This window comes from Oncorhynchus mykiss, chromosome 8, assembly GCF_013265735.2.
Source record: "Oncorhynchus mykiss isolate Arlee chromosome 8, USDA_OmykA_1.1, whole genome shotgun sequence".
Lineage (NCBI taxonomy): Eukaryota > Metazoa > Chordata > Actinopteri > Salmoniformes > Salmonidae > Oncorhynchus > Oncorhynchus mykiss.
In genome coordinates this window covers 90,491,225-90,516,224 of record NC_048572.1, presented here as the reverse complement: position 1 = coordinate 90,516,224, position 25,000 = coordinate 90,491,225, and the positions used below count along the sequence as shown (strand labels likewise).

Genomic DNA, 25,000 nt, shown 5'->3' with positions numbered 1-25,000 from the left:
GACAAGGTAACACACACAGGTAGAGAGACAAGGTAACACACAGGTAGAGAGACAAGGTAACACACAGGTAGAGAGACAAGGTAACACACAGGTAGAGAGACAAGGTAACACACACAGGTAGAGAGACAAGGTAACACACAGGTAGAGAGACAAGGTAACACACAGGTAGAGAGACAAGGTAACACACAGGTAGAGAGACAAGGTAACACACAGGTAGAGAGACAAGGTAACACACAGGTAGAGAGACAAGGTAACACACAGGTAGAGAGGCAAGGTAACACACAGGTAGAGAAACAAGGTAACACACAGGTAGAGAGACAAGGTAACACACAGGTAGAGAGACAAGGTAACACACACAGGTAGAGAGACAAGGTAACACACAGGTAGAGAGACAAGGTAACACACAGGTAGAGAGACAAGGTAACACACAGTTAAGAGAGACTTGAGTGAAAGTTTTGTCAGAAAGTAAAAGAGAGGGAAACCTTTAGACAAGAAGCTGAAATGTTCTCTCCAATAGATGGTACGAAGATATTTGAGAACAAAGGACAAAGACTATTTAAAACCGGTCGTGGAAAAAAGCATTGCAGGATTCAGTAAGCCTTTGTCTGAACACTATGTTGTAGGAACTCCCCCCGTCAACATCCTATGGAATACATGTAATGGTGACCAGATGTGAAGAAAACAGATAGTACCACAACAAGGTGTATATTATCCCATACTATACCACAACAAGGTGTATATTATCCCATACTATACCACAACAAGGTGTATATTATCCCATACTATACCACAACAAGGTGTATATTATCCCATACTATACCACAACAAGGTGTATATTATCCCATACTATACCACAACAAGGTGTATATTATACCATACTATACCACAACAAGGTGTATATTATACCATACTATACCACAACAAGGTGTATATTATACCATACTATACCACAACAAGGTGTATATTATACCATACTATACCACAACAAGGTGTATATTATACCATACTATACCAGAACAAGGTGTATATTATACCATACTATACCAGAACAAGGTGAACCATAATGTACCACAACAAGGTGTATATTATACCATACTATACCACAACAAGGTGTATATTATCCCATACTATACCACAACAAGGTGTATATTATACCATACTATACCACAACAAGGTGTATATTATACCATACTATACCAGAACAAGGTGTATATTATACCATACTATACCACAACAAGGTGAACCATAATGTACCACAACAAGGTGTATATTATACCATACTATACCACAACAAGGTGTATATTATCCCATACTATACCACAACAAGGTGTATATTATACCATACTATACCACAACAAGGTAAACCATAATGTACCACAACAAGGTGTATATTATACCATACTATACCACAACAAGGTGTATATTATCCCATACTATACCAGAACAAGGTGAACCATAGTGTACCACAACAAGGTGTATATTATCCCATGCTATACCACAACAAGGTGTATATTATCCCATACTATACCACAACAAGGTGTATATTATCCCATGCTATACCACAACAAGGTTTATATTATCCCATACTATACCACAACAAGGTGTATATTATCCCATTCTATACCACAACAAGGTGTATATTATCCCATACTATACCACAACAAGGTGTATATTATACCATACTATACCACAATAAGGTGTATATTATCCCATACTATACCACAACAAGGTGTATATTATCCCATACTATACCACAACAAGGTGTATATTATCCCATGCTATACCACAACAAGGTTTATATTATCCCATACTATACCACAACAAGGTGTATATTATACCATACTATACCACAACAAGGTGTATATTATACCATACTATACCACAACAAGGTGTATATTATCCCATACTATACCAGAACAAGGTGAACCATAGTGTACCACAACAAGGTGTATATTATCCCATACTATACCACAACAAGGTGTATATTATCCCATGCTATACCACAACAAGGTTTATATTATCCCATACTATACCACAACAAGGTGTATATTATCCCATTCTATACCACAACAAGGTGTATATTATCCCATACTATACCACAACAAGGTGTATATTATCCCATACTATACCACAACAAGGTGTATATTATCCCATACTATACCACAACAAGGTGTATATTATCCCATACTATACCACAACAAGGTGTATATTATCCCATTCTATACCACAACAAGGTGTATATTATCCCATACTATACCACAACAAGGTGTATATTATCCCATACTATACCACAACAAGGTGTATATTATACCATACTATACCACAATAAGGTGTATATTATCCCATACTATACCACAACAAGGTGTATATTATCCCATACTATACCACAACAAGGTGTATATTATACCATACTATACCACAACAAGGTGTATATTATACCATACTATACCACAACAAGGTGAACCATAATGTACCACAACAAGGTGTATATTATACCATACTATACCACAACAAGGTGTATATTATACCATACTATACCACAATAAGGTGTATATTATACCATACTATACCAGAACAAGGTGTATATTATACCATACTATACCACAACAAGGTGTATATTATACCATACTATACCACAATAAGGTGTATATTATACCATACTATACCAGAACAAGGTGTATATTATACCATACTATACCACAACAAGGTGTATATTATACCATACTATACCAGAACAAGTTGTACCACAATGTACCAGAACAAGGTGTATATTATACCATAATGTACCAGAACAAGTTGTACCTCCTCCCTTAATTCTAACCCCATCATTAATTACAACCTTAATCCTAGAAATAGCATTTGACCTTGTGGGGACAAACAAAATGTCCCCAGTTGGTTAAATGTTTGTTTGTTTGCTATTTTGCGGAGACATCTGGTCCAAGAATAGTTAGACACCTCCTCCCTAACACACTGCTCTAATCACCACACATTCCAAACCTTAACAGTCCCAGACACATAAAACATTTATGCTTAACAAACACATGTCTGAGTGTCTGAGTGTGTGCGTGTATGGATGTATGTATGTGTGCGTACGTGTGTGTGTGTGTTCAAAGCCTGGTGCCATGGTAATATAATGTATGTGTGTGTGTGCGTGTGCGTGTGTTTTAAGCATAGCGACATGGTAATATAGTGTGTGTGTAAAATAAAATGTGACATGATTTGATTTGATATTTACACCGCACATACACACACACACACACACACACACACACACACACACACACACACACACACACACACACACACACACACACACACACACACACACACACACACACACACACACACACACACACACACACACACACACACACACACACACACACACACACACACTAACCTGATTCCCCTGTATATAGCCTCATTACTACCTGGTATCCCTGTATATAGCCTCATTACTAACCTGGTACCCCTGTATATAGCCTCATTACAACCTGGTACCCCTGTATATAGCCTCATTATTAACCTGTACTACAGCACATCAACTCGGTACCAGTACTCCCTGTATATAGCCTCATTACTAACCTGTACTACAGCACATCAAATCGGTACCAGTACTCCCTGTACCTGGTACCCCTGTATATAGCCTTATTAATACCTGGAACTCACTGTATATAGCCTCATTACTAACCTGTACTCCTGTATATAGCCTCATTACTACCTGTACTCCTGTATATAGCCTCATTACTAACCTGATACCCCTGTATAGCCTCATTACTAACCTGTACCCCCTGTATATAGCCTCATTATTACCTGGTACCCCTGTATATAGCCTCATTACTAACCTGGTACCCCTGTATATAGCCTCATTACTACCTGGTACCCCTGTATATAGCCTCATTACTAACCTGGTACCCCTGTATATTGTGTTACTGCTTGCTTTTAAACTGCAGTGACCCTACGGAACATGACCTGCCAAACCACACTTCTTAACACCCGCCCCCTTAACCCAGAAGCCAGCTGCACCAATGTGTCAGAGTAAACACCGTTCAACTGAGGACCGAGGTCAGCCTGCAGGCCCCCAGCCCGCCACAAGGAGTCACTAGAGCGCGATGAGCCAAACAAAGCCCCCCCAGCCAAACCCAGACAACGATGGGCCAGTTGTGCGCCACCCTATGGGACCCCCGGTCACGGTCAGTTGTGACACAGCCAGGGATCGAACCTGGGTCTGTAGTGACACCTCGATGCAGTACCTTAGACCGCTGTGCCACTCAGGAAGCCCTTTAAGAACAAATCAAGCCGGTCGGTCACAAATGTGCCCATGTGGCTAGGCTCGCTTTGATCTCAAAAACCATATATATATATGTGAGAGAGAGAGAGAGAGAGAGAGAGAGAGAGAGAGAGAGAGAGAGAGAGAGAGAGAGAGAGAGAGAGAGAGAGAGAGAGAGATGGTGTGACTCACGTCCAGGCCAGCGTCTCCAGGCTCTCCGTCGTCTCCTTTAGGTCCTGGGGTTCCCTTTCCGCCCTAAAGGTCAAAAGCCAGGGGTCAGAAACCTCTGAATAATTCAGTCAATAGCTAGCGGACCAGACCAAATAAAAGTGGCCAATCGTCACGTCTGAGATAAAGACGGTTGTTTCCCACCACACAGGGATTAATGGACCCTATTCCATACTTAAGGTTCTGGTCCACAGATTAATGGACCCTATTCTATACTTAAGGTTCTGGTCCACAGATTAAGTCTGCGTCCCAAATGGAACCAATTCCATATTTAAGTGTCTGGTCCACAGAGCAGTGCACTACGTGGAAAAAGAGTGAAACAGCCCCTCATGGTCAGGGACTGGAAACAGTTCCTCATGGTCAGGGACTGGGAACAATCCCTCATGGTCAGGGACTGGAAACAATCCCTCATGGTCAGGGACTGGAAACAATGCCTCATGGTCAGGGACTGGAAACAATCCCTCATGGTCAGGGAAACAGTTCCTCATGGTAAGGGACTGGAAACAATCCCTCATGGTCAGGGACTGGAAACAATCCCTCATGGTCAGGGACTGGAAACAATCCCTCATGGTCAGGGAAACAGTTCCTCATGGTCAGGGACTGGGAACAATCCCTCGTGGTCAGGGACTGGGAAACAATCCCTCATGGTCGGGGACTGGGAAACAATCCCTCATGGTCAGGGACTGGGAAACAATCCCTCATGGTCAGGGACTGGGAAACAATCCCTCATGGTCAGGGACTGGAAACAATCCCTCATGGTCAGGGAAACAGTTCCTCATGGTCAGGGACTGGGAACAATCCCTCATGGTCAGGGACTGGAAACAATCCCTCATGGTCAGGGACTGGGAACAATCCCTCATGGTAAGGGACTGGAAACAATCCCTCATGGTCAGGGACTGGAAACAATCCCTCATGGTCAGGGACTGGGAAACAATCCCTCATGGTCAGGGACTGGAAACAATCCCTCATGGTCAGGGCTGGGAACAATCCCTCATGGTCAGGGAAACAGTTCCTCATGGTCAGGGACTGGGAACAATCCCTCATGGTCAGGGACTGGGAAACAATCCCTCATGGTCAGGGACTGTAAACAATCCCCCAATGGTCAGGGACTGGAAACAATCCCTCATGGTCAGGGAAACAGTTCCTCATGGTCAGGGACTGGGAACAATCCCTCATGGTCAGGGACTGGGAAACAATACCTCATGGTCAGGGACTGGAAACAGTTCCTCATGGTCAGGGACTAGAAACAATCCCTCATGGTCAGGGACTAGAAACAATCCCTCATGGTCAGGGACTGGAAACAATCCCTCATGGTCAGGGAAACAGTTCCTCATGGTCAGGGACTAGAAACAATCCCTCATGGTCAGGGACTAGAAACAATCCCTCATGGTCAGGGACTGGAAACAATCCCTCATGGTCAGGGAAACAGTTCCTCGTGGTCAGGGACTGGGAACAATCCCTCATGGTCAGGGAATGGGAAACAATCCCTCATGGTCAGGGACTGGAAACAATCCCTCATGGTCAGGGACTGGAAACAATCCTTCATGGTCAGGGACTGGAAACAATCCCTCATGGCCAGGGACTGGAAACAATCCCTCATGGTCAGGGACTAGAAACAATCCCTCATGGTCAGGGACTGGAAACAATCCCTCATGGTCAGGGACTAGAAACAGTCCCTCATGGTCAGGGACTAGAAACAATCCCTCACGGTCAGGGACTGGAAACAATCCCTCATGGTCAGGGACTGGAAACAATCCCTCATGGTCAGGGACTGGAAACAATCCATCATGGTCAGGGACTGGGAAACAATACCTCATGGTCAGGGACTGGAAACAATCTCTCATGGCCAGGGACTGGAAACAATCCCTCATGGTAAGGGACTGGGAAACAATCCCTTATGGCCAGGGACTAGAAACAATCCCTCATGGTCAGGGACTGGAAACAATCCCTCATGGTCAGGGACTAGAAACAATCCCTCATGGTCAGGGACTGGAAACAATCCCTCATGGTCAGGGACTGGGAAACAATCCCTCATGGTCAGGGACTGGAAACAATCCCTCATGGTCAGGGACTGGAAACAATCCCTCATGGTCAGGGACTAGAAACTATCCCTCATGGTCGGGGACTGGAAACAATCCCTCATGGTCAGGGACTGGAAACAATCCCTCATGGTCAGGGACTGGGAAACAATCCCTCATGGTCAGGGACTGGAAACAATCCCTCATGGTCAGGGACTGGAAACAATCCCTCATGGTCAGGGACTGGAAACAATCCCCCATGGTCAGGGACTGGAAACAATCCCTCATGGTCAGGGACTGGGAAACAATCCCTCATGGTCAGGGACTGGAAACAATCCCCCATGGTCAGGGACTAGAAACAATCCCTCATGGTCAGGGAAACAGTTCCTCATGGTCAGGGACTAGAAACAATCCCTCATGGTCAGGGAAACAGTTCCTCATGGTCAGGGAAACAGTTCCTCATGGTCAGGGAAACAGTTCCTCATGGTCAGGGACTGGAAACAGTTCCTCATGGTCAGGGACTGGAAACAGTTCCTCATGGTCAGGGACTGGAAACAGTTCCTCATGGTCAGGGACTGGAAACAGTTCCTCAAGGTCAGGGACAGGAAACAGTTCCTCATGGTCAGGGACTGGGAAACAATCCTTCATGGTCAGGGACTGGAAACAATCCCTCATGGTTAGGGACTGGAAACAATCCCTCATGGTCAGGGACTAGAAACAATCCCTCATGGTCGTGGACTGGAAACAATCCCTCATGGTCAGGGACTGGAAACAATCCCTCATGGTCAGGGACTGGGAAACAATCCCTCATGGTCAGGGACTGGAAACAATCCCTCATGGTCAGGGACTGGAAACAATCCCTCATGGTCAGGGACTGGAAACAATCCCCCATGGTCAGGGACTAGAAACAATCCCTCATGGTCAGGGAAACAGTTCCTCATGGTCAGGGAAACAGTTCCTCATGGTCAGGGAAACAGTTCCTCATGGTCAGGGACTGGAAACAGTTCCTCATGGTCAGGGACTGGAAACAGTTCCTCATGGTCAGGGACTGGAAACAGTTCCTCATGGTCAGGGACTGGAAACAGTTCCTCAAGGTCAGGGACAGGAAACAGTTCCTCATGGTCAGGGACTGGAAACAGTTCCTCATTGTTTCAGTTCCAGTAACACTAGTCATCATGACTCATTGTTTCAGTTCCAGTAACATTAGTCATCATGAGTCATTGTTTCAGTTCCAGTAACACTAGTCATCATGACTCACTGTGTCAGTTCCAGTAACACTAGTCATCATGACTCATTGTTTCAGTTCCAGTAACACTAGTCACCATGACTCATTGTTTCAGTAACACTAGTCATCATGACTCATTGTTTCAGTTCCAGTAACACTAGTCACCATGACTCATTGTTTCAGTAACACTAGTCATCATGACTCATTGTTCCAGTAACACTAGTCATCATGACTCATTGTTTCAGTAACACTAGTCATCATGACTCATTGTTTCAGTAACAGTAGTCACCATGACTCATTGTTCCAGTAACACTAGTCATCATGACTCATTGTTTCAGTAACACTAGTCACCATGACTCATTGTTCCAGTAACACTAGTCATCATGACTCATTGTTCCAGTAACACTAGTCATCATGACTCATTGTTTCGGTTCCAGTAACACTAGTCACCATGACTCATTGTTCCAGTAACACTAGTCATCATGACTCATTGTTCCAGTAACACTAGTCATCATGACTCATTGTTTCAGTTCCAGTAACACTAGTCACCATGACTCATTGTTTCAGTAACAATAGTCATCATGACTCATTGTTTCAGTAACACTAGTCATCATGACTCATTGTTCCAGTAACACTAGTCATCATGACTCATTGTTCCAGTAACACTAGTCATCATGACTCATTGTTCCAGTAACACTAGTCATCATGACTCATTGTTTCAGTAACACTAGTCACCATGACTCATTGTTTCAGTAACACTAGTCATCATGACTCATTGTTTCAGTAACACTAGTCACCATGACTCATTGTTCCAGTAACACTAGTCACCATGACTCATTGTTCCAGTAACACTAGTCACCATGACTCATTGTTCCAGTAACACTAGTCATCATGATTCATTGTTCCAGTAACACTAGTCACCATGACTCATTGTTTCAGTTCCAGTAACACTAGTCACCATGACTCATTGTTCCAGTAACACTAGTCACCATGACTCATTGTTTCAGTTCCAGTAACACTAGTCATCATGATTCATTGTTCCAGTAACACTAGTCATCATGACTAATTGTTTCAGTAACACTAGTCACCATGACTCATTGTTCCAGTAACACTAGTCATCATGACTCATTGTTTCAGTAACACTAGTCATCATGACTCATTGTTCCAGTAACACTAGTCACCATGACTCATTGTTTCAATTCCAGTAACACTAGTCACCATGACTCATTGTTCCAGTAACACTAGTCATCATGACTCATTGTTCCAGTAACACTAGTCATCATGACTCATTGTTTCAGTTCCAGTAACACTAGTCAACATGACTCATTGTTCCAGTAACATTAGTCATCATGACTCATTGTTTCAGCAACACTAGTCACCATGACTCATTGTTCCAGTAACACTAGTCATCATGACTCATTGTTCCAGTAACACTAGTCATCATGAATCATTATTCCAGTAACACTAGTTATCATGACTCATTGTTTCAGTAACACTAGTCACCATGACTCGTTGTTTCAGTAACACTAGTCATCATGACTCATTGTTTCTGTTCCAGTAACACTAGTCATCATGACTCATTGTTTCAGTAACACTAGTCATCATGACTCATTGTTCCAGTAACACTAGTCACCATGACTCATTGTTCCAGTAACACTAGTCACCATGACTCATTGTTTCAGTTACACTAGTGATCATGACTCATTGTTTCAGTTCCAGTAACACTAGTCATCATGACTCATTGTTCCAGTAACACTAGTCATCATGACTCATTGTTTCAGTTCCAGTAACACTAGTCATCATGACTCATTGTTCCAGTAACACTAGTCATCATGACTCATTGTTCCAGTAACACTAGTCATCATGAATCATTATTACAGTAACACTAGTCATCATGACTCATTGTTTCAGTAACACTAGTCATCATGACTCATTGTTTCAGTAACACTAGTCACGATGACTCATTGTTCCAGTAACACTAGTCATCATGACTCATTGTTCCAGTAACACTAGTCACCATTACTCATTGTTTCAGTAACACTAGTCACCATGACTCATTGTTTCAGTAACACTAGTCATCATGACTCATTGTTTCAGGTCCAGTAACACTAGTCATCATGACTCATTGTTCCAGTAACACTAGTCACCATTACTCATTGTTTCAGTAACACTAGTCATCATTACTCATTGTTTCAGTTCCAGTAACACTAGTCATCATGACTCATTGTTTCAGTTCCAGTAACACTAGTCATCATGACTCATTGTTCCAGTAACACTAGTCATCATGACTCATTGTTTCAGTAACACTAGTCACCATGACTCATTTTTCCAGTAACACTAGTCATCATGACTCATTGTTTCAGTTCCAGTAACACCAGTCATCATGACTCATTGTTCCAGTAACACTAGTCACAATTACTCATTGTTTCAGTAACACTAGTCACCATGACTCATTGTTCCAGTAACACTAGTCATCATGACTCATTGTTCCAGTAACACTATTCACCATGACTCATTGTTTCAGTTCCAGTAACACTAGTCACCATGACTCATTGTTCCAGTAACACTAGTCATCATGACTCATTGTTTCAGTAACACTAGTCACCATGACTCATTGTTCCAGTAACACTAGTCATCATGACTCATTGTTTCAGTAACACTAGTCACCATGACTCATTGTTTCAGTAAAACTAGTCACCATGACTCATTGTTCCAGTAACACTAGTCATCATGACTCATTGTTCCAGTAACACTAGTCACCATGACTCATTGTTCCAGTAACACTAGTCATCATGACTCATTGTTCCAGTAACACTAGTCATCATGACTCATTGTTCCAGTAACACTAGTCATCATGACTCATTGTTCCAGTAACACTAGTCACCATGACTCATTGTTCCAGTAACACTAGTCATCATGACTCATTGTTCCAGTAACACTAGTCATCATGACTCATTGTTCCAGTAACACTAGTCATCATGACTCAGTGTTTCAGTAACACTAGTCACCATGACTCATTGTTCCAGTAACACTAGTCATCATGACTCATTGTTCCAGTAACACTAGTCACCATGACTCATTGTTTCAGTTCCAGTAACACTAGTCACCATGACTCATTGTTCCAGTAACACTAGTCATCATGACTCATTGTTCCAGTAACACTAGTCACCATGACTCATTGTTCCAGTAACACTAGTCATCATGACTCATTGTTTTAGTAACACTAGTCATCATTACTCATTGTTCCAGTAACACTAGTCATCATGACTCATTGCTCCAGTAACACTAGTCACCATGACTCATTGTTCCAGTAACACTAGTCATCATGACTCATTGTTCCAGTAACACTAGTCACCATGACTCATTGTTTCAGTTCCAGTAACACTAGTCACCATGACTCATTGTTCCAGTAACACTAGTCATCATGACTCATTGTTCCAGTAACACTAGTCACCATGACTCATTGTTCCAGTAACACTAGTCATCATGACTCATTGTTTCAGTAACACTAGTCATCATGACTCATTGTTCCAGTAACACTAGTCATCATGACTCATTGTTCCAGTAACACTAGTCACCATGACTCATTGTTTCAGTTGTGATAGTGTGAGTCATGCCTTGGTCCTGATTCAGAGGTGAGAGCTTAAAGGTAAAAGGTCATGAACTCACCGGCTCTCCAGTACCTCCTCGTGGGCCGGGGTAACCCTGAGAGAGGAAAGAGACAAACACACGTGAGAGAGAGAGCCGGCCGAACAACACACACACACACACTGTACATACATCCACGCACGCACACACATAGACAAACGTGCACACACACACAGTATATTCACACACACCCACCCACACACACACACACACACACACACACACACACACACACACACACACACACACACACACACACACACACACACACACACACACACACACACACACACACACAGACAAACGCACGGACACTGTATATACACCCACCCACACACACACACACACACACACATTATTATAAACCCAAACAACAATACATCACGTCACACAATTGTACCTGGAAACCATGACAACCCTCAGTTCCATTTCCAGGTGCACCATCTTCTCCCTGGAATAGAAGAGACAGAAAACTTCAGCCATCTCTTTCTTTCTCTCTTTCTTACTCACACACTGTACACACTCCTCTCTCTCTCCTCCAGCCCCCCGCACTCCCCCTCTTGCTCTCTCTCTCACCCTCGCTCCGATCTGGCCTCTGTCTCCGGGAGCTCCTTTGATCCCTCTTGGTCCTTTGGGGCCCTGGGAATTAAGAGGCAGATAGGAAAAATATTTTAGATTTTGGAGACAGATGGGAAATGTAGTTTAGATAAGAGACAGATAGGAAATGTAGTTTAGATAAGAGACAGATGGGAAATGTAGTTTAGATAAGAGACAGATGGGAAATGTAGTTTAGATAAGACAATGTAGGAAATGTAGGTCAGAGGTTAATGGCTGAACTTCATCCGATGAAGACTTCCCAATGTTCATCCCATTGATCATGTGACACCATTCCTTCCAATGTGTAGACTCAACAGCGCATTGAAGCCAAATTAAGTTGGTTAAGATGGCGTCTAATGGCGATATAACATGCGAAGTTTGAGCTACTGCAAGACGTGAAGCTGTTGGCTAGCTCAGTGCTGCCCCCTCTATTTGAGTAACTCAAGTTGAAGGCCGACAGGGGTACTGCAGGCTGCCATTAGTAACTAAATTATCCTTAACTTATTCTGTGTGCGATTTTAAAATAATCGGTTCAATGACATACATCTGGTGTATTAAAAGCAGTTATTGGTACCGTGATTGTCTTTGAAACATTTTTTATTAACACAAAGATGCATTTTTCCATTCGCTATAATACAGGATCCTGTTTTCTGCTAACAATGCCTGCAGTACCGCGATCGGCCAAGAACTTCGGTGGCTTCAATGACAGGGAGCAGTCGTTCTCCTCTGAGACTTCCTGACTACCTGACCACATTTAAACACACACTTTGATCAATATCACAATATCAGATGGAACATAAGATTTGACAAAGCCTTAAACTTTTCCAACACAGTGATGAATGTGTGTGAGATAAATACATGTATTACTAACTAGATGCCAGAATGAATAAACAGATGAACTAGATGCCTCACCTCTGGTCCGGGGGCGCCCTCATCTCCTCTGTATCCTGGAGACCCCGCCCTGCCGATGTCGCCCTGGAACACACGAGAATACGCTTAGAACGCACACACACGCACGCACGCACGCACGCACACACACACACACACACACACACACACACACACACACACACACACACACACACACACAGTATCTAGTCTGATAAATGAACAAGCCTACAGTCTATAGCCAGATAACATACAGTATCTAGTCTGATAAATGAACAAGCCTATAGCCAGATAACATACAGTATTTAGTCTGATAAATGAACAAGCCTACAGTCTATAGCCAGATAACATACAGTATCTAGTCTGGTAAATGAACAAGTCTACAGTCTATAGCCAGATAACATACAGTATCTAGTCTGATAAATTAACAAGCCTATAGCCAGATAACATACAGTATCTAGTCTGATAAATGAACAAGCCTACAGTCTATAGCCAGATAACATACAGTATATAGTCTGATAAATTAACAAGCCTACAGTCTATAGCCAGATAACATACAGTATTTAGTCTGATAAATGAACAAGCCTATAGTCTATAGCCAGATAACATACAGTATTTAGTCTGGTAAATGAACAAGCCTACAGTCTATAGCCAGATAACATACAGTATCTAGTCTGGTAAATGAACAAGTCTATAGCCAAATAACATACAGTATTTAGTCTGATAAATGAACAAGCCTATAGTCTATAGCCAGATAACATACAGTATTTAGTCTGATAAATGAACAAGCCTACAGTCTATAGCCAGATAACATACAGTATCTAGCCTGATAAATGAACAAGCCTATAGCCAGATAACATACAGTATTTAGTCTGATAAATGAACAAGCCTACAGTCTATAGCCAGATAACATACAATATCTAGTCTGATAAATGAACAAGACTATAGCCAGATAACATACAGTATCTAGTCTGGTGAATGAACAAGCCTATAGACAGATAACATATAGTATCTAGTCTAATAAATGAACAAGACTATAGCCAGATAACATACAGTATTTAGTCTGATAAATGAACAAGCCTACAGTCTATAGCCAGATAACATACAATATCTAGTCTGATAAATGAACAAGACTATAGACAGATAACATACAGTATCTAGTCTGATAAATGAACAAGCCTACAGTATCTAGTCTGATAACATACAGTATCTAGTCTGATAAATGAACAAGCCTACAGCCTATAGCCAGATAACATACAGTATCTAGTCTGGTAAATGAACAAGCCTACAGCCTATAGCCAGATAACATACAGTATCTAGTCTGATAAATGAACAAGTCTACAGTCTATAGCCAGATAACATACAGTATCTAGTCTGATAAATGAACAAGTCTACAGTCTATAGCCAGATAACATACAGTATCTAGTCTGGTAAATGAACAAGCCTACAGTCTATAGCCAGATAACACACAATATCTAGTCTGATAAATGAACAAGCCTATAGACAGATAACATACAGTATCTAGTCTGATAAATGAACAAGCCTACAGTCTATATCATAGCCAGATAACATACAGTATCTAGTCTGATAAATGAACAAGCCTACAGTCTATAGCCAGATAACATACAGTATCTAGTCTGGTAAATGAACAAGCCTACAGCCTATAGCCAGATAACATACAGTATCTAGTCTGATAAATGAACAAGTCTATAGCCAGATAACATACAGTATCTAGTCTGGTAAATGAACAAGAGTACAGCCTATAGCCAGATAACATACAGTATCTAGTCTGATAACATACAGTATATAGTCTGATAACATACAGTATCTAGTCTGATAACATACAGTATCTAGTCTGATAACATACAGTATCTAGTCTGATAACATACAGTATCTAGTCTGATAACATACAGTATCTAGTCTGATAACATACAGTATCTAGTCTGATAACATACAGTATCTAGCCAGATAACATACAGTATCTAGTCTGATAAATGAATAAGCCTACAGTCTATAGCCAGATAACATACAGTATCTAGTCTGATAAATGAACAAGCCTACAGTCTATAGCCAGATAACATACAGTATATAGTCTGATAAATTAACAAGCCTACAGTCTATAGCCAGATAACATACAGTATTTAGTCTGATAAATGAACAAGCCTATAGTCTATAGCCAGATAACATACAGTATTTAGTCTGGTAAATGAACAAGCCTACAGTCTATAGCCAGATAACATACAGTATCTAGTCTGGTAAATGAACAAGTCTATAGCCAAATAACATACAGTATTTAGTCTGATAAATGAACAAGCCTATAGTCTATAGCCAGATAACATACAGTATTTAGTCTGATAAATGAACAAGCCTACAGTCTATAGCCAGATAACATACAGTATCTAGCCTGATAAATGAACAAGCCTATAGCCAGATAACATACAGTATTTAGTCTGATAAATGAACAAGCCTACAGTCTATAGCCAGATAACATACAATATCTAGTCTGATAAATGAACAAGACTATAGCCAGATAACATACAGTATCTAGTCTGGTGAATGAACAAGCCTATAGACAGATAACATATAGTATCTAGTCTAATAAATGAACAAGACTATAGCCAGATAACATACAGTATTTAGTCTGATAAATGAACAAGCCTACAGTCTATAGCCAGATAACATACAATATCTAGTCTGATAAATGAACAAGACTATAGACAGATAACATACAGTATCTAGTCTGATAAATGAACAAGCCTACAGTATCTAGTCTGATAACATACAGTATCTAGTCTGATAAATGAACAAGCCTACAGCCTATAGCCAGATAACATACAGTATCTAGTCTGGTAAATGAACAAGCCTACAGCCTATAGCCAGATAACATACAGTATCTAGTCTGATAAATGAACAAGTCTACAGTCTATAGCCAGATAACATACAGTATCTAGTCTGATAAATGAACAAGTCTACAGTCTATAGCCAGATAACATACAGTATCTAGTCTGGTAAATGAACAAGCCTACAGTCTATAGCCAGATAACACACAATATCTAGTCTGATAAATGAACAAGCCTATAGACAGGTAACATACAGTATCTAGTCTGATAAATGAACAAGCCTACAGTCTATATCATAGCCAGATAACATACAGTATCTAGTCTGATAAATGAACAAGCCTACAGTCTATAGCCAGATAACATACAGTATCTAGTCTGGTAAATGAACAAGCCTACAGCCTATAGCCAGATAACATACAGTATCTAGTCTGATAAATGAACAAGTCTATAGCCAGATAACATACAGTATCTAGTCTGGTAAATGAACAAGAGTACAGCCTATAGCCAGATAACATACAGTATCTAGTCTGATAACATACAGTATATAGTCTGATAACATACAGTATCTAGTCTGATAACATACAGTATATAGTCTGATAACATACAGTATCTAGTCTGATAACATACAGTATCTAGCCAGATAACATACAGTATCTAGTCTGATAAATGAATAAGCCTACAGTCTATAGCCAGATAACATACAGTATCTAGTCTGATAAATGAACAAGTCTATAGCCAGATAACATACAGTATATAGTCTGATAACATACAGTATCTAGTCTGATAACATACAGTATCTAGTCTGATAACATACAGTATCTAGTCTGATAACATACAGTATCTAGTCTGATAACATACAGTATCTAGTCTGATAACATACAGTATCTAGCCAGATAACATACAGTATCTAGTCTGATAACATACAGTATCTAGCCAGATAACATACAGTATTTAGTCTGATAAATGAACAAGCCTATAGCCAGATAACATACAGTATTTAGTCTGATAAATGAACAAGCCTACAGTCTATAGCCAGATAACATACAGTATCTAGTCTGGTAAATGAACAAGTCTACAGTCTATAGCCAGATAACATACAGTATCTAGTCTGATAAATGAACAAGCCTATAGCCAGATAACATACAGTATCTAGTCTGATAAATGAACAAGCCTATAGCCAGATAACATACAGTATCTAGTCTGATAAATGAACAAGCCTATAGCCAGATAACATACAGTATTTAGTCTGATAAATGAACAAGCCTACAGTCTATAGCCAGATAACATACAGTATATAGTCTGATAAATGAACAAGCCTACAGTCTATAGCCAGATAACATACAGTATCTAGTCTGGTAAATGAACAAGTCTACAGTCTATAGCCAGATAACATACAGTATCTAGTCTGATAAATGAACAAGCCTATAGCCAGATAACATACAGTATCTAGTCTGATAAATGAACAAGCCTATAGCCAGATAACATACAGTATCTAGTCTGATAAATGAACAAGCCTATAGCCAGATAACATACAGTATTTAGTCTGATAAATGAACAAGCCTACAGTCTATAGCCAGATAACATACAGTATATAGTCTGATAAATGAACAAGCCTACAGTCTATAGCCAGATAACATACAGTATCTAGTCTGATAAATGAACAAGCCTACAGTCTATAGCCAGATAACATACAGTATCTAGTCTGATAAATGAACAAGCCTACAGTCTATAGCCAGATAACATACAGTATTTAGTCTGATAAATGAACAAGCCTACAGTCTATAGCCAGATAACATACAGTATTTAGTCTGATAAATGAACAAGCCTACAGTCTATAGCCAGATAACATACAGTATCTAGTCTGATAAATGAATAAGCCTACAGCCAGATAACATACAGTATATAGTCTGATAACATACAGTATCTAGTCTGATAACATACAGTATCTAGTCTGATAACATACAGTATCTAGTCTGATAACATACAGTATCTAGTCTGATAACATACAGTATCTAGCCAGATAACATACAGTATTTAGTCTGATAAATGAACAAGCCTATAGCCAGATAACATACAGTATTTAGTCTGATAAATGAACAAGCCTACAGTCTATAGCCAGATAACATACAGTATCTAGTCTGGTAAATGAACAAGCCTATAGCCAGATAACATACAGTATTTAGTCTGATAAATGAACAAGCCTACAGTCTACAGCCAGATAACATACAGTATTTAGTCTGATAAATGAACAAGCCTACAGTCTATAGCCAGATAACATACAGTATCTAGTCTGATAACATACAGTATCTAGTCTGATAAATGAATAAGCCTACAGCCTATAGCCAGATAACATACAGTATCTAGTCTGATAAATGAATAAGTCTATAGCCAGATAACATACAGTATCTAGTCTGATAAATGAATAAGTCTATAGCCAGATAACATACAGTATCTAGTCTGATAAATGAACAAGTCTATAGCCAGATAACATACAGTATCTAGTCTGATAAATGAACAAGTCTATAGCCAGATAACATACAGTATCTAGTCTGATAAATGAACAAGTCTACAGCCTATAGCAGGGAGAATAGCCAGATAACATACAGTAGGACATCAAATACATTTTCTTTAGACCTGCCTAAAATAAATCATGAATCTATTGTGATGGTGTTTATTCAATTGATTTATTAGACACAGACCCGATGTGTGAGTGTGGTTTTTTTCATGTTTGTTCTGTTCATTAGGTTTTGATGAGGAGAGGACCTAAAGCACACAGACCCGATGTGTGAGTGTGGTTTATTTCATGTTTGTTCTGTTCATTAGGTTTTGATGAGGAGAGGACCTAAAGCACAAAGCAGCCATTCAGAGAGAGGCACGGCATCACAGAGGAAGGTTGGTTTCTATGGTTACACTAATATTCAACAGCGCTAACGGTTATAATTATCATAATACGCCCTGTCTTATTGGATGGTCACAGACACACATTAGAAGGGCTAAGTCAGGGGAAAGTGTGTGTGTGAGAGAGAAAGACAGAAAAGAGAGTGAGCGAGAGAGAGACAGAGACAGAGAGAGACAAAGAGAGAGAGAGAGACAGAGAGAGAGGGAGGGGGAGGGAGGGAGAGAGAGAGAGACGGAGAGAGAGAAGTGAATTGAATTGAGAGAGAGAGAGAGAGAGAGAGAGAGAGAGAGAGAGAGAGAGAGAGAGAGAGAGAGGGAGAGAGGGAGGGAGGGAGGGAGGGAGGGAGGGAGGGAGGGAGGGAGGGAGGGAGAAGTGAATTGAATTGAATTGAGAGAGAGAGAGAGAGAGAGAGAGAGAGTGAGAGAGATAGAGTGAAAGAGACAGAGACAGAGAGAGAGGCAGAGATAGAGAGAGACAAAGAGAGAGAAGTGAATTGAGAGAGAGAGAGAGAGAGAGAGGGAGGGAGGGAGGGAGGGAGGGAGTAGTGAATTGAATTGAATTGAGAGAGAGAGAGAGAGAGAGAGAGAGAGAGAGAGAGAGAGAGAGAGAGAGAGAGAGAGAGGGAGAGAGAGAAACTGGTAGAAAGCTGGACAGAGTTCCATCTCGGCTTCTGTTTTTACAGGGAACTTCTAGACTCACACTTTCCCCTCTGACTCACTCTCCCTCTCTACCGGGTGAAAGAACTATGCCAAAAAGAACATGTCTTTTGACTGTATGTTCCTTTCCCCTCGTAATGCTAGTGGTCACCGGGAACATGATTCATAATAATACCACCACATTCTGCACTGTAATGCAATAGCTAAGCAACCCAGTTAAACCTCTTAGACAAAGATTTGATGTACGATAATTAGGAGTCATCTGTTGACGGACGATAAACAAGAATATATCGGCCTTTGTTCATATGCAACTTACATTACATTTTTTACAGACAAAAACGGACAATGATGAATGAGTATCCGACTTCGTGTGTTTTCATGCGGCTCTGTCTAACCGCACAGCCTTAGATTTAACCTAGTAAGCAGCCTTAGAGTTAACCTAGTAAGCAGCCTTAGATTTAACCTAGTAAGCAGCCTTAGAGTTAACCTAGTAAGCAGCCTTAGAGTTAACCTAGTAAGCAGCCTTAGAGTTAACCTAGTAAGCAGCCTTAGAGTTAACCTAGTAAGCAGCCTTAGAGTTAACCTAGTAAGAAGCCTTAGAGTTAACCTAGTAAGAAGCCTTAGATTTAACCTAGTAAGCAGCCTTAGAGTTAACCTAGTAAGAAGCCTTAGAGTTAACCTAGTAAGAAGCCTTAGAGTTAACCTAGTAAGCAGCCTTAGAGTTAACCTAGTAAGAAGCCTTAGATTTAACCTAGTAAGCAGCCTTAGAGTTAACCTAGTAAGCAGCCTTAGAGTTAACCTAGTAAGCAGCCTTAGAGTTAACCTAGTAAGCAGCCTTAGAGTTAACCTAGTAAGCAGCCTTAGAGTTAACCTAGTAAGCAGCCTTAGAGTTAACTTAGTAAGCAGCCTTAGAGTTAACCTAGTAAGCAGCCTTAGAGTTAACCTAGTAAGCAGCCTTAGAGTTAACCTAGTAAGCAGCCTTAGAGTTAACCTAGTAAGCAGCCTTAGAGTTAACCTAGTAAGCAGCCTTAGAGTTAACCTAGTAAGCAGCCTTAGAGTTAACCTAGTAAGCAGCCTTAGAGTTAAACTTGTAAGAAGCCTTAGAGTTAACCTAGTAATCAGTCTTAGATTTAACCTAGTAAGCAGCCTTAGAGTTAACCTAGTAAGCAGCCTTAGATTTAACCTAGTAAGCAGCCTTAGAGTTAACCTAGTAAGCAGCCTTAGAGTTAACCTAGTAAGCAGCCTTAGAGTTAACCTAGTAAGCAGCCTTAGAGTTAACCTAGTAAGAAGCCTTAGAGTTAACCTAGTAATCAGTCTTAGATTTAACCTAGTAAGCAGCCTTAGAGTTAACCTAGTAAGCAGCCTTAGATTTAACCTAGTAAGCAGCCTTAGAGTTAACCTAGTAAGCAGCCTTAGAGTTAACCTAGTAAGCAGCCTTAGATTTAACCTAGTAAGCAGCCTTAGAGTTAACCTAGTAAGCAGCCTTAGAGTTAACCTAGTAAGCAGCCTTAGAGTTAACCTAGTAAGCAGCCTTAGAGTTAACCTAGTAAGCAGCCTTAGAGTTAACCTAGTAAGCAGCCTTAGAGTTAACCTAGTAAGCAGCCTTAGAGTTAACCTAGTAAGCAGCTTTAGAGTTAACCTAGTAAGCAGCCTTAGAGTTAACCTAGTAAGCAGCCTTAGAGTTAACCTAGTAAGCATCCTTAAATTTAACCTAGTAAGCAGCCTTAGAGTTAACCTAGTAAGCAGCCTTAGAGTTAACCTAGTAATCAGTCTTAGATTTAACCTAGTAAGCAGCCTTAGAGTTAACCTAGTAAGAAGCCTTAGAGTTAACCTAGTAATCAGTCTTAGATTTAACCTAGTAAGCAGCCTTAGAGTTAACCTAGTAAGCAGCCTTAGATTTAACCTAGTAAGCATCCTTAAATTTAACCTAGTAAGCAGCCTTAGAGTTAACCTAGTAAGCAGCCTTAGAGTTAACCTAGTAAGCAGCCTTAGAGTTAACCTAGTAAGCAGCCTTAGAGTTAACCTAGTAAGCAGCCTTAGAGTTAACCTAGTAAGCAGCCTTAGAGTTAACCTAGTAAGCATCCTTAAATTTAACCTAGTAAGCAGCCTTAGAGTTAACCTAGTAAGCAGCCTTAGAGTTAACCTAGTAAGCAGCCTTAGAGTTAACCTAGTAAGCATCCTTAAATTTAACCTAGTAAGCAGCCTTAGAGTTAACCTAGTAAGCAGCCTTAGAGTTAACCTAGTAAGCAGCCTTAGAGTTAACCTAGTAAGCAGCCTTAGAGTTAACCTAGTAATCAGTCTTAGATTTAACCTAGTAAGCAGCCTTAGAGTTAACCTAGTAAGCATCCTTAAATTTAACCTAGTAAGCAGCCTTAGAGTTAACCTAGTAAGCATCCTTAAATTTAACCTAGTAAGCAGCCTTAGAGTTAACCTAGTAAGCAGCCTTAGAGTTAACCTAGTAAGCAGCCTTAGAGTTAACCTAGTAAGCATCCTTTAATTTAACCTAGTAAGCAGCCTTAGAGTTAACCTAGTAAGCAGCCTTAGAGTTAACCTAGTAAGCAGCCTTAGAGTTAACCTAGTAAGCAGCCTTAGAGTTAACCTAGTAATCAGTCTTAGATTTAACCTAGTAAGCAGCCTTAGAGTTAACCTAGTAAGCAGCCTTAGAGTTAACCTAGTAAGCATCCTTAAATTTAACCTAGTAAGCAGCCTTAGAGTTAACCTAGTAAGCAGCCTTAGAGTTAACCTATTAAGCAGCCTTAGAGTTAACCTAGTAAGCAGCCTTAGAGTTAACCTAGTAATCAGCCTTAGAGTTAACCTAGTAAGCAGCCTTAGAGTTAACCTAGTAAGCAGCCTTAGAGTTAACCTATTAAGCAGCCTTAGAGTTAACCTAGTAAGCAGCCTTATAGTTAACCTAGTAAGCAGCCTTATAGTTAACCTAGTAAGCAGCCTTAGAGTTAACCTAGTAAGCAGCCTTAGAGTTAACCTAGTAAGCAGCCTTAGAGTTAACCTAGTAAGCAGCCTTATAGTTAACCTAGTAAGCAGCCTTATAGTTAACCTAGTAAGCAGCCTTAGAGTTAACCTAGTAAGCAGCCTTATAGTTAACCTAGTAAGCAGCCTTAGAGTTAACCTAGTAAGCAGCCTTAGAGTTAACCTATTAAGCAGCCTTAGAGTTAACCTAGTAAGCAGCCTTATAGTTAACCTAGTAAGCAGCCTTAGAGTTAACCTAGTAAGCAGCCTTAGAGTTAACCTAGTAAGCAGCCTTAGAGTTAACCTAGTAAGCAGCCTTAGAGTTAACCTAGTAAGCAGCCTTAGAGTTAACCTAGTAAGCAGCCTTAGAGTTAACCTAGTAAGCAGCCTTAGAGTTAACCTAGTAAGCTACTATTGATGAAGGGTTTTTAATGTGGTTTTAGAACTATGGTACATACAGGCTCTCCATTGGCTCCAGATGAACCCTCTCTGCCCTGATCTCCACGAGGTCCTGGGTCACCCTGAAGGGACAGAAGACATCAGTCAACACACACCTTCATCATCATCATCATCACCACTTCTGTAATTTGCACGGACTTCATGGAGTGGAATGTTAGCTAAAGAGAATGGTAACCAGGCTAGCTTTCAACTCCCTAGATTAGGGAGGGGCAACTTTGATCGGGGGGGTAGGGGCCACAAAAAACAGAACTCATCATGAGGGGCCGCAGTGGCTTGTGGGTCTGTGTACCCACATCCAAACCCCTACCCCCAAAAACATTTAGCGCCCCCCCCCCCCTCGTGACAGCCAAGAGAAAACATTAACGTTTTAAAATTCATTTCCTGAAATTCTACACACAGGGGGGAGGCAAATATTTCCAGTTTTTTTAAATGCCAACTGATGATCAATGGGCCCCACCCCGGTCGGTAATTCAACCAGTTTACATAGCTGGCCGCTAGACTAATTGACCAATCACATTTTGTTTTCCTGATATGGGCTAATGGAAAACCACATTTCTAAATGTCACCGTGTGTATTCTAACTGTCAACAGGAAGTTGAGACCCCAACTGAGCCCCCCCACCCCCCCCCCCCACCCCCCAAAATCATCCCTGCCCCAGATAATTTGCCTTGCTCAAGGACATCATCATCATCAACATCATCACTCACCAAATCTCCTCTTGGTCCTCTGTTTCCACGGGTTCCTTGTTCTCCTTTCTCTCCTGGGGTTCCCTGAAGGAGAATGAACAGAAGTTAACACAGACACACAGACACACAGATACACAGACACACAGACACACAGACACGCAGATACGCAGACACGCAGACACGCAGACACGCAGATACACAGACACACAGACACACAGACACACAGCTACACAGACACACAGATACACAGACACACAGACACACAGATACACAGACACACAGATACACAGACACACAGACACACAGACACACAGATACACAGACACACAGACACACAGATACACAGACACACAGATACACAGACACACAGATACACAGACACACAGATACACAGACACACAGACACACAGACACACAGACACACAGACACACAGACACACAGATACACAGACACACAGATACACAGACACACAGATACACAGACACACAGATACACAGACACACAGACACACAGACACACAGATACACAGACACACAGACACACAGATACACAGACACACAGACACACAGATACACAGATACACAGACACACAGACACACAGATACACAGACACACAGATACACAGATACACAGATACAGACACACAGACACACAGACACACAGACACACAGATACACAGACACACAGACACACAGACACACAGATACACAGACACACAGACACACAGACACACAGCGGAGTAGTAGTAAAGTGTGAATACTTTGTCTCCTCGGAGGCCGTCCGGTCCGGGTGCTCCCTGAAACACACAACAGTCATGATGCCACACTTGATGTCATCAACACTTTCTTGTGAACAGAATCTTCCTATAATTCTCAGGCGTTAGAATCACTTACATCATCCCCCCGCTGTCCTTTGTCCCCATTGGCTCCTTTTGGGCCCAGTGTACCCTATCAAAACACAGCATGTTAATATGAGTGGATTCAGAGTCACATAAACACAACCAAACTCATGTACACACATATACACACACCTTGGTTCCGGGCGGTCCGTAGTTACCGGGTCGTCCTGGTTCTCCGTTTTTCCCCCGATCACCCTGAAACAAGAAATACACTTGTCAACATCGCCATGGTAACAACAGTACAACAGGAAGTTATCTTACTGTACCTTAGCTCCTTTGGTTCCGTATGGACCAGGATCTCCCTTAGGACCTCCGTCTCCTTGTGAGCCCTACAACCAGAATAGAAGTCAGAATATAGAACAGGGAGCAATAGAACCCAAGTGTTCTAGAGCCCCTGAGGTAGAGCAGAGCTTCACTACCTCACACAGTTCTACTACTGATTATCCAAAGACCCTTAGGGTACACCCATTACTACATGTGGCTAAAACAGACAGACAGAGGGACAGACAGACAGAGGGACAGACAGACAGACAGACAGACAGACAGACAGACAGACAGACAGACAGACAGACAGACAGACAGACAGACAGACAGACAAAGCTGTTAATCAGTATAACTGTGTTTACATACTCTGTTGGCAGCATGTTTATAAACTAAACCCTGGGGGATAACATACTGTAAACACACACACACACACACACACACACACACACACACACAC

At 41.2% G+C, this 25,000-nt stretch overlaps 1 protein-coding gene across 1 annotated transcript in view; it reads right to left on the bottom strand.

Annotated features, from left to right (window-relative positions):
• The window catches only part of LOC110517228 (collagen alpha-1(VI) chain), a 105,459-nt gene that overhangs the window by 29,034 nt on the left and 51,425 nt on the right, over nucleotides 1–25,000 (bottom strand). The window contains exons 13-23 of the mRNA XM_036986771.1: nucleotides 24,546–24,608; nucleotides 24,412–24,474; nucleotides 24,275–24,328; nucleotides 24,142–24,177; nucleotides 23,402–23,464; nucleotides 22,695–22,757; nucleotides 12,899–12,961; nucleotides 11,966–12,028; nucleotides 11,790–11,840; nucleotides 11,411–11,446; nucleotides 4,463–4,525 (exon numbers count right to left, since the gene is read on the bottom strand). Coding sequence (XP_036842666.1) covers nucleotides 4,463–4,525; nucleotides 11,411–11,446; nucleotides 11,790–11,840; nucleotides 11,966–12,028; nucleotides 12,899–12,961; nucleotides 22,695–22,757; nucleotides 23,402–23,464; nucleotides 24,142–24,177; nucleotides 24,275–24,328; nucleotides 24,412–24,474; nucleotides 24,546–24,608 — 618 coding nt within the window. The remainder of the gene's footprint in view (nucleotides 1–4,462; nucleotides 4,526–11,410; nucleotides 11,447–11,789; nucleotides 11,841–11,965; nucleotides 12,029–12,898; nucleotides 12,962–22,694; nucleotides 22,758–23,401; nucleotides 23,465–24,141; nucleotides 24,178–24,274; nucleotides 24,329–24,411; nucleotides 24,475–24,545; nucleotides 24,609–25,000) is intronic.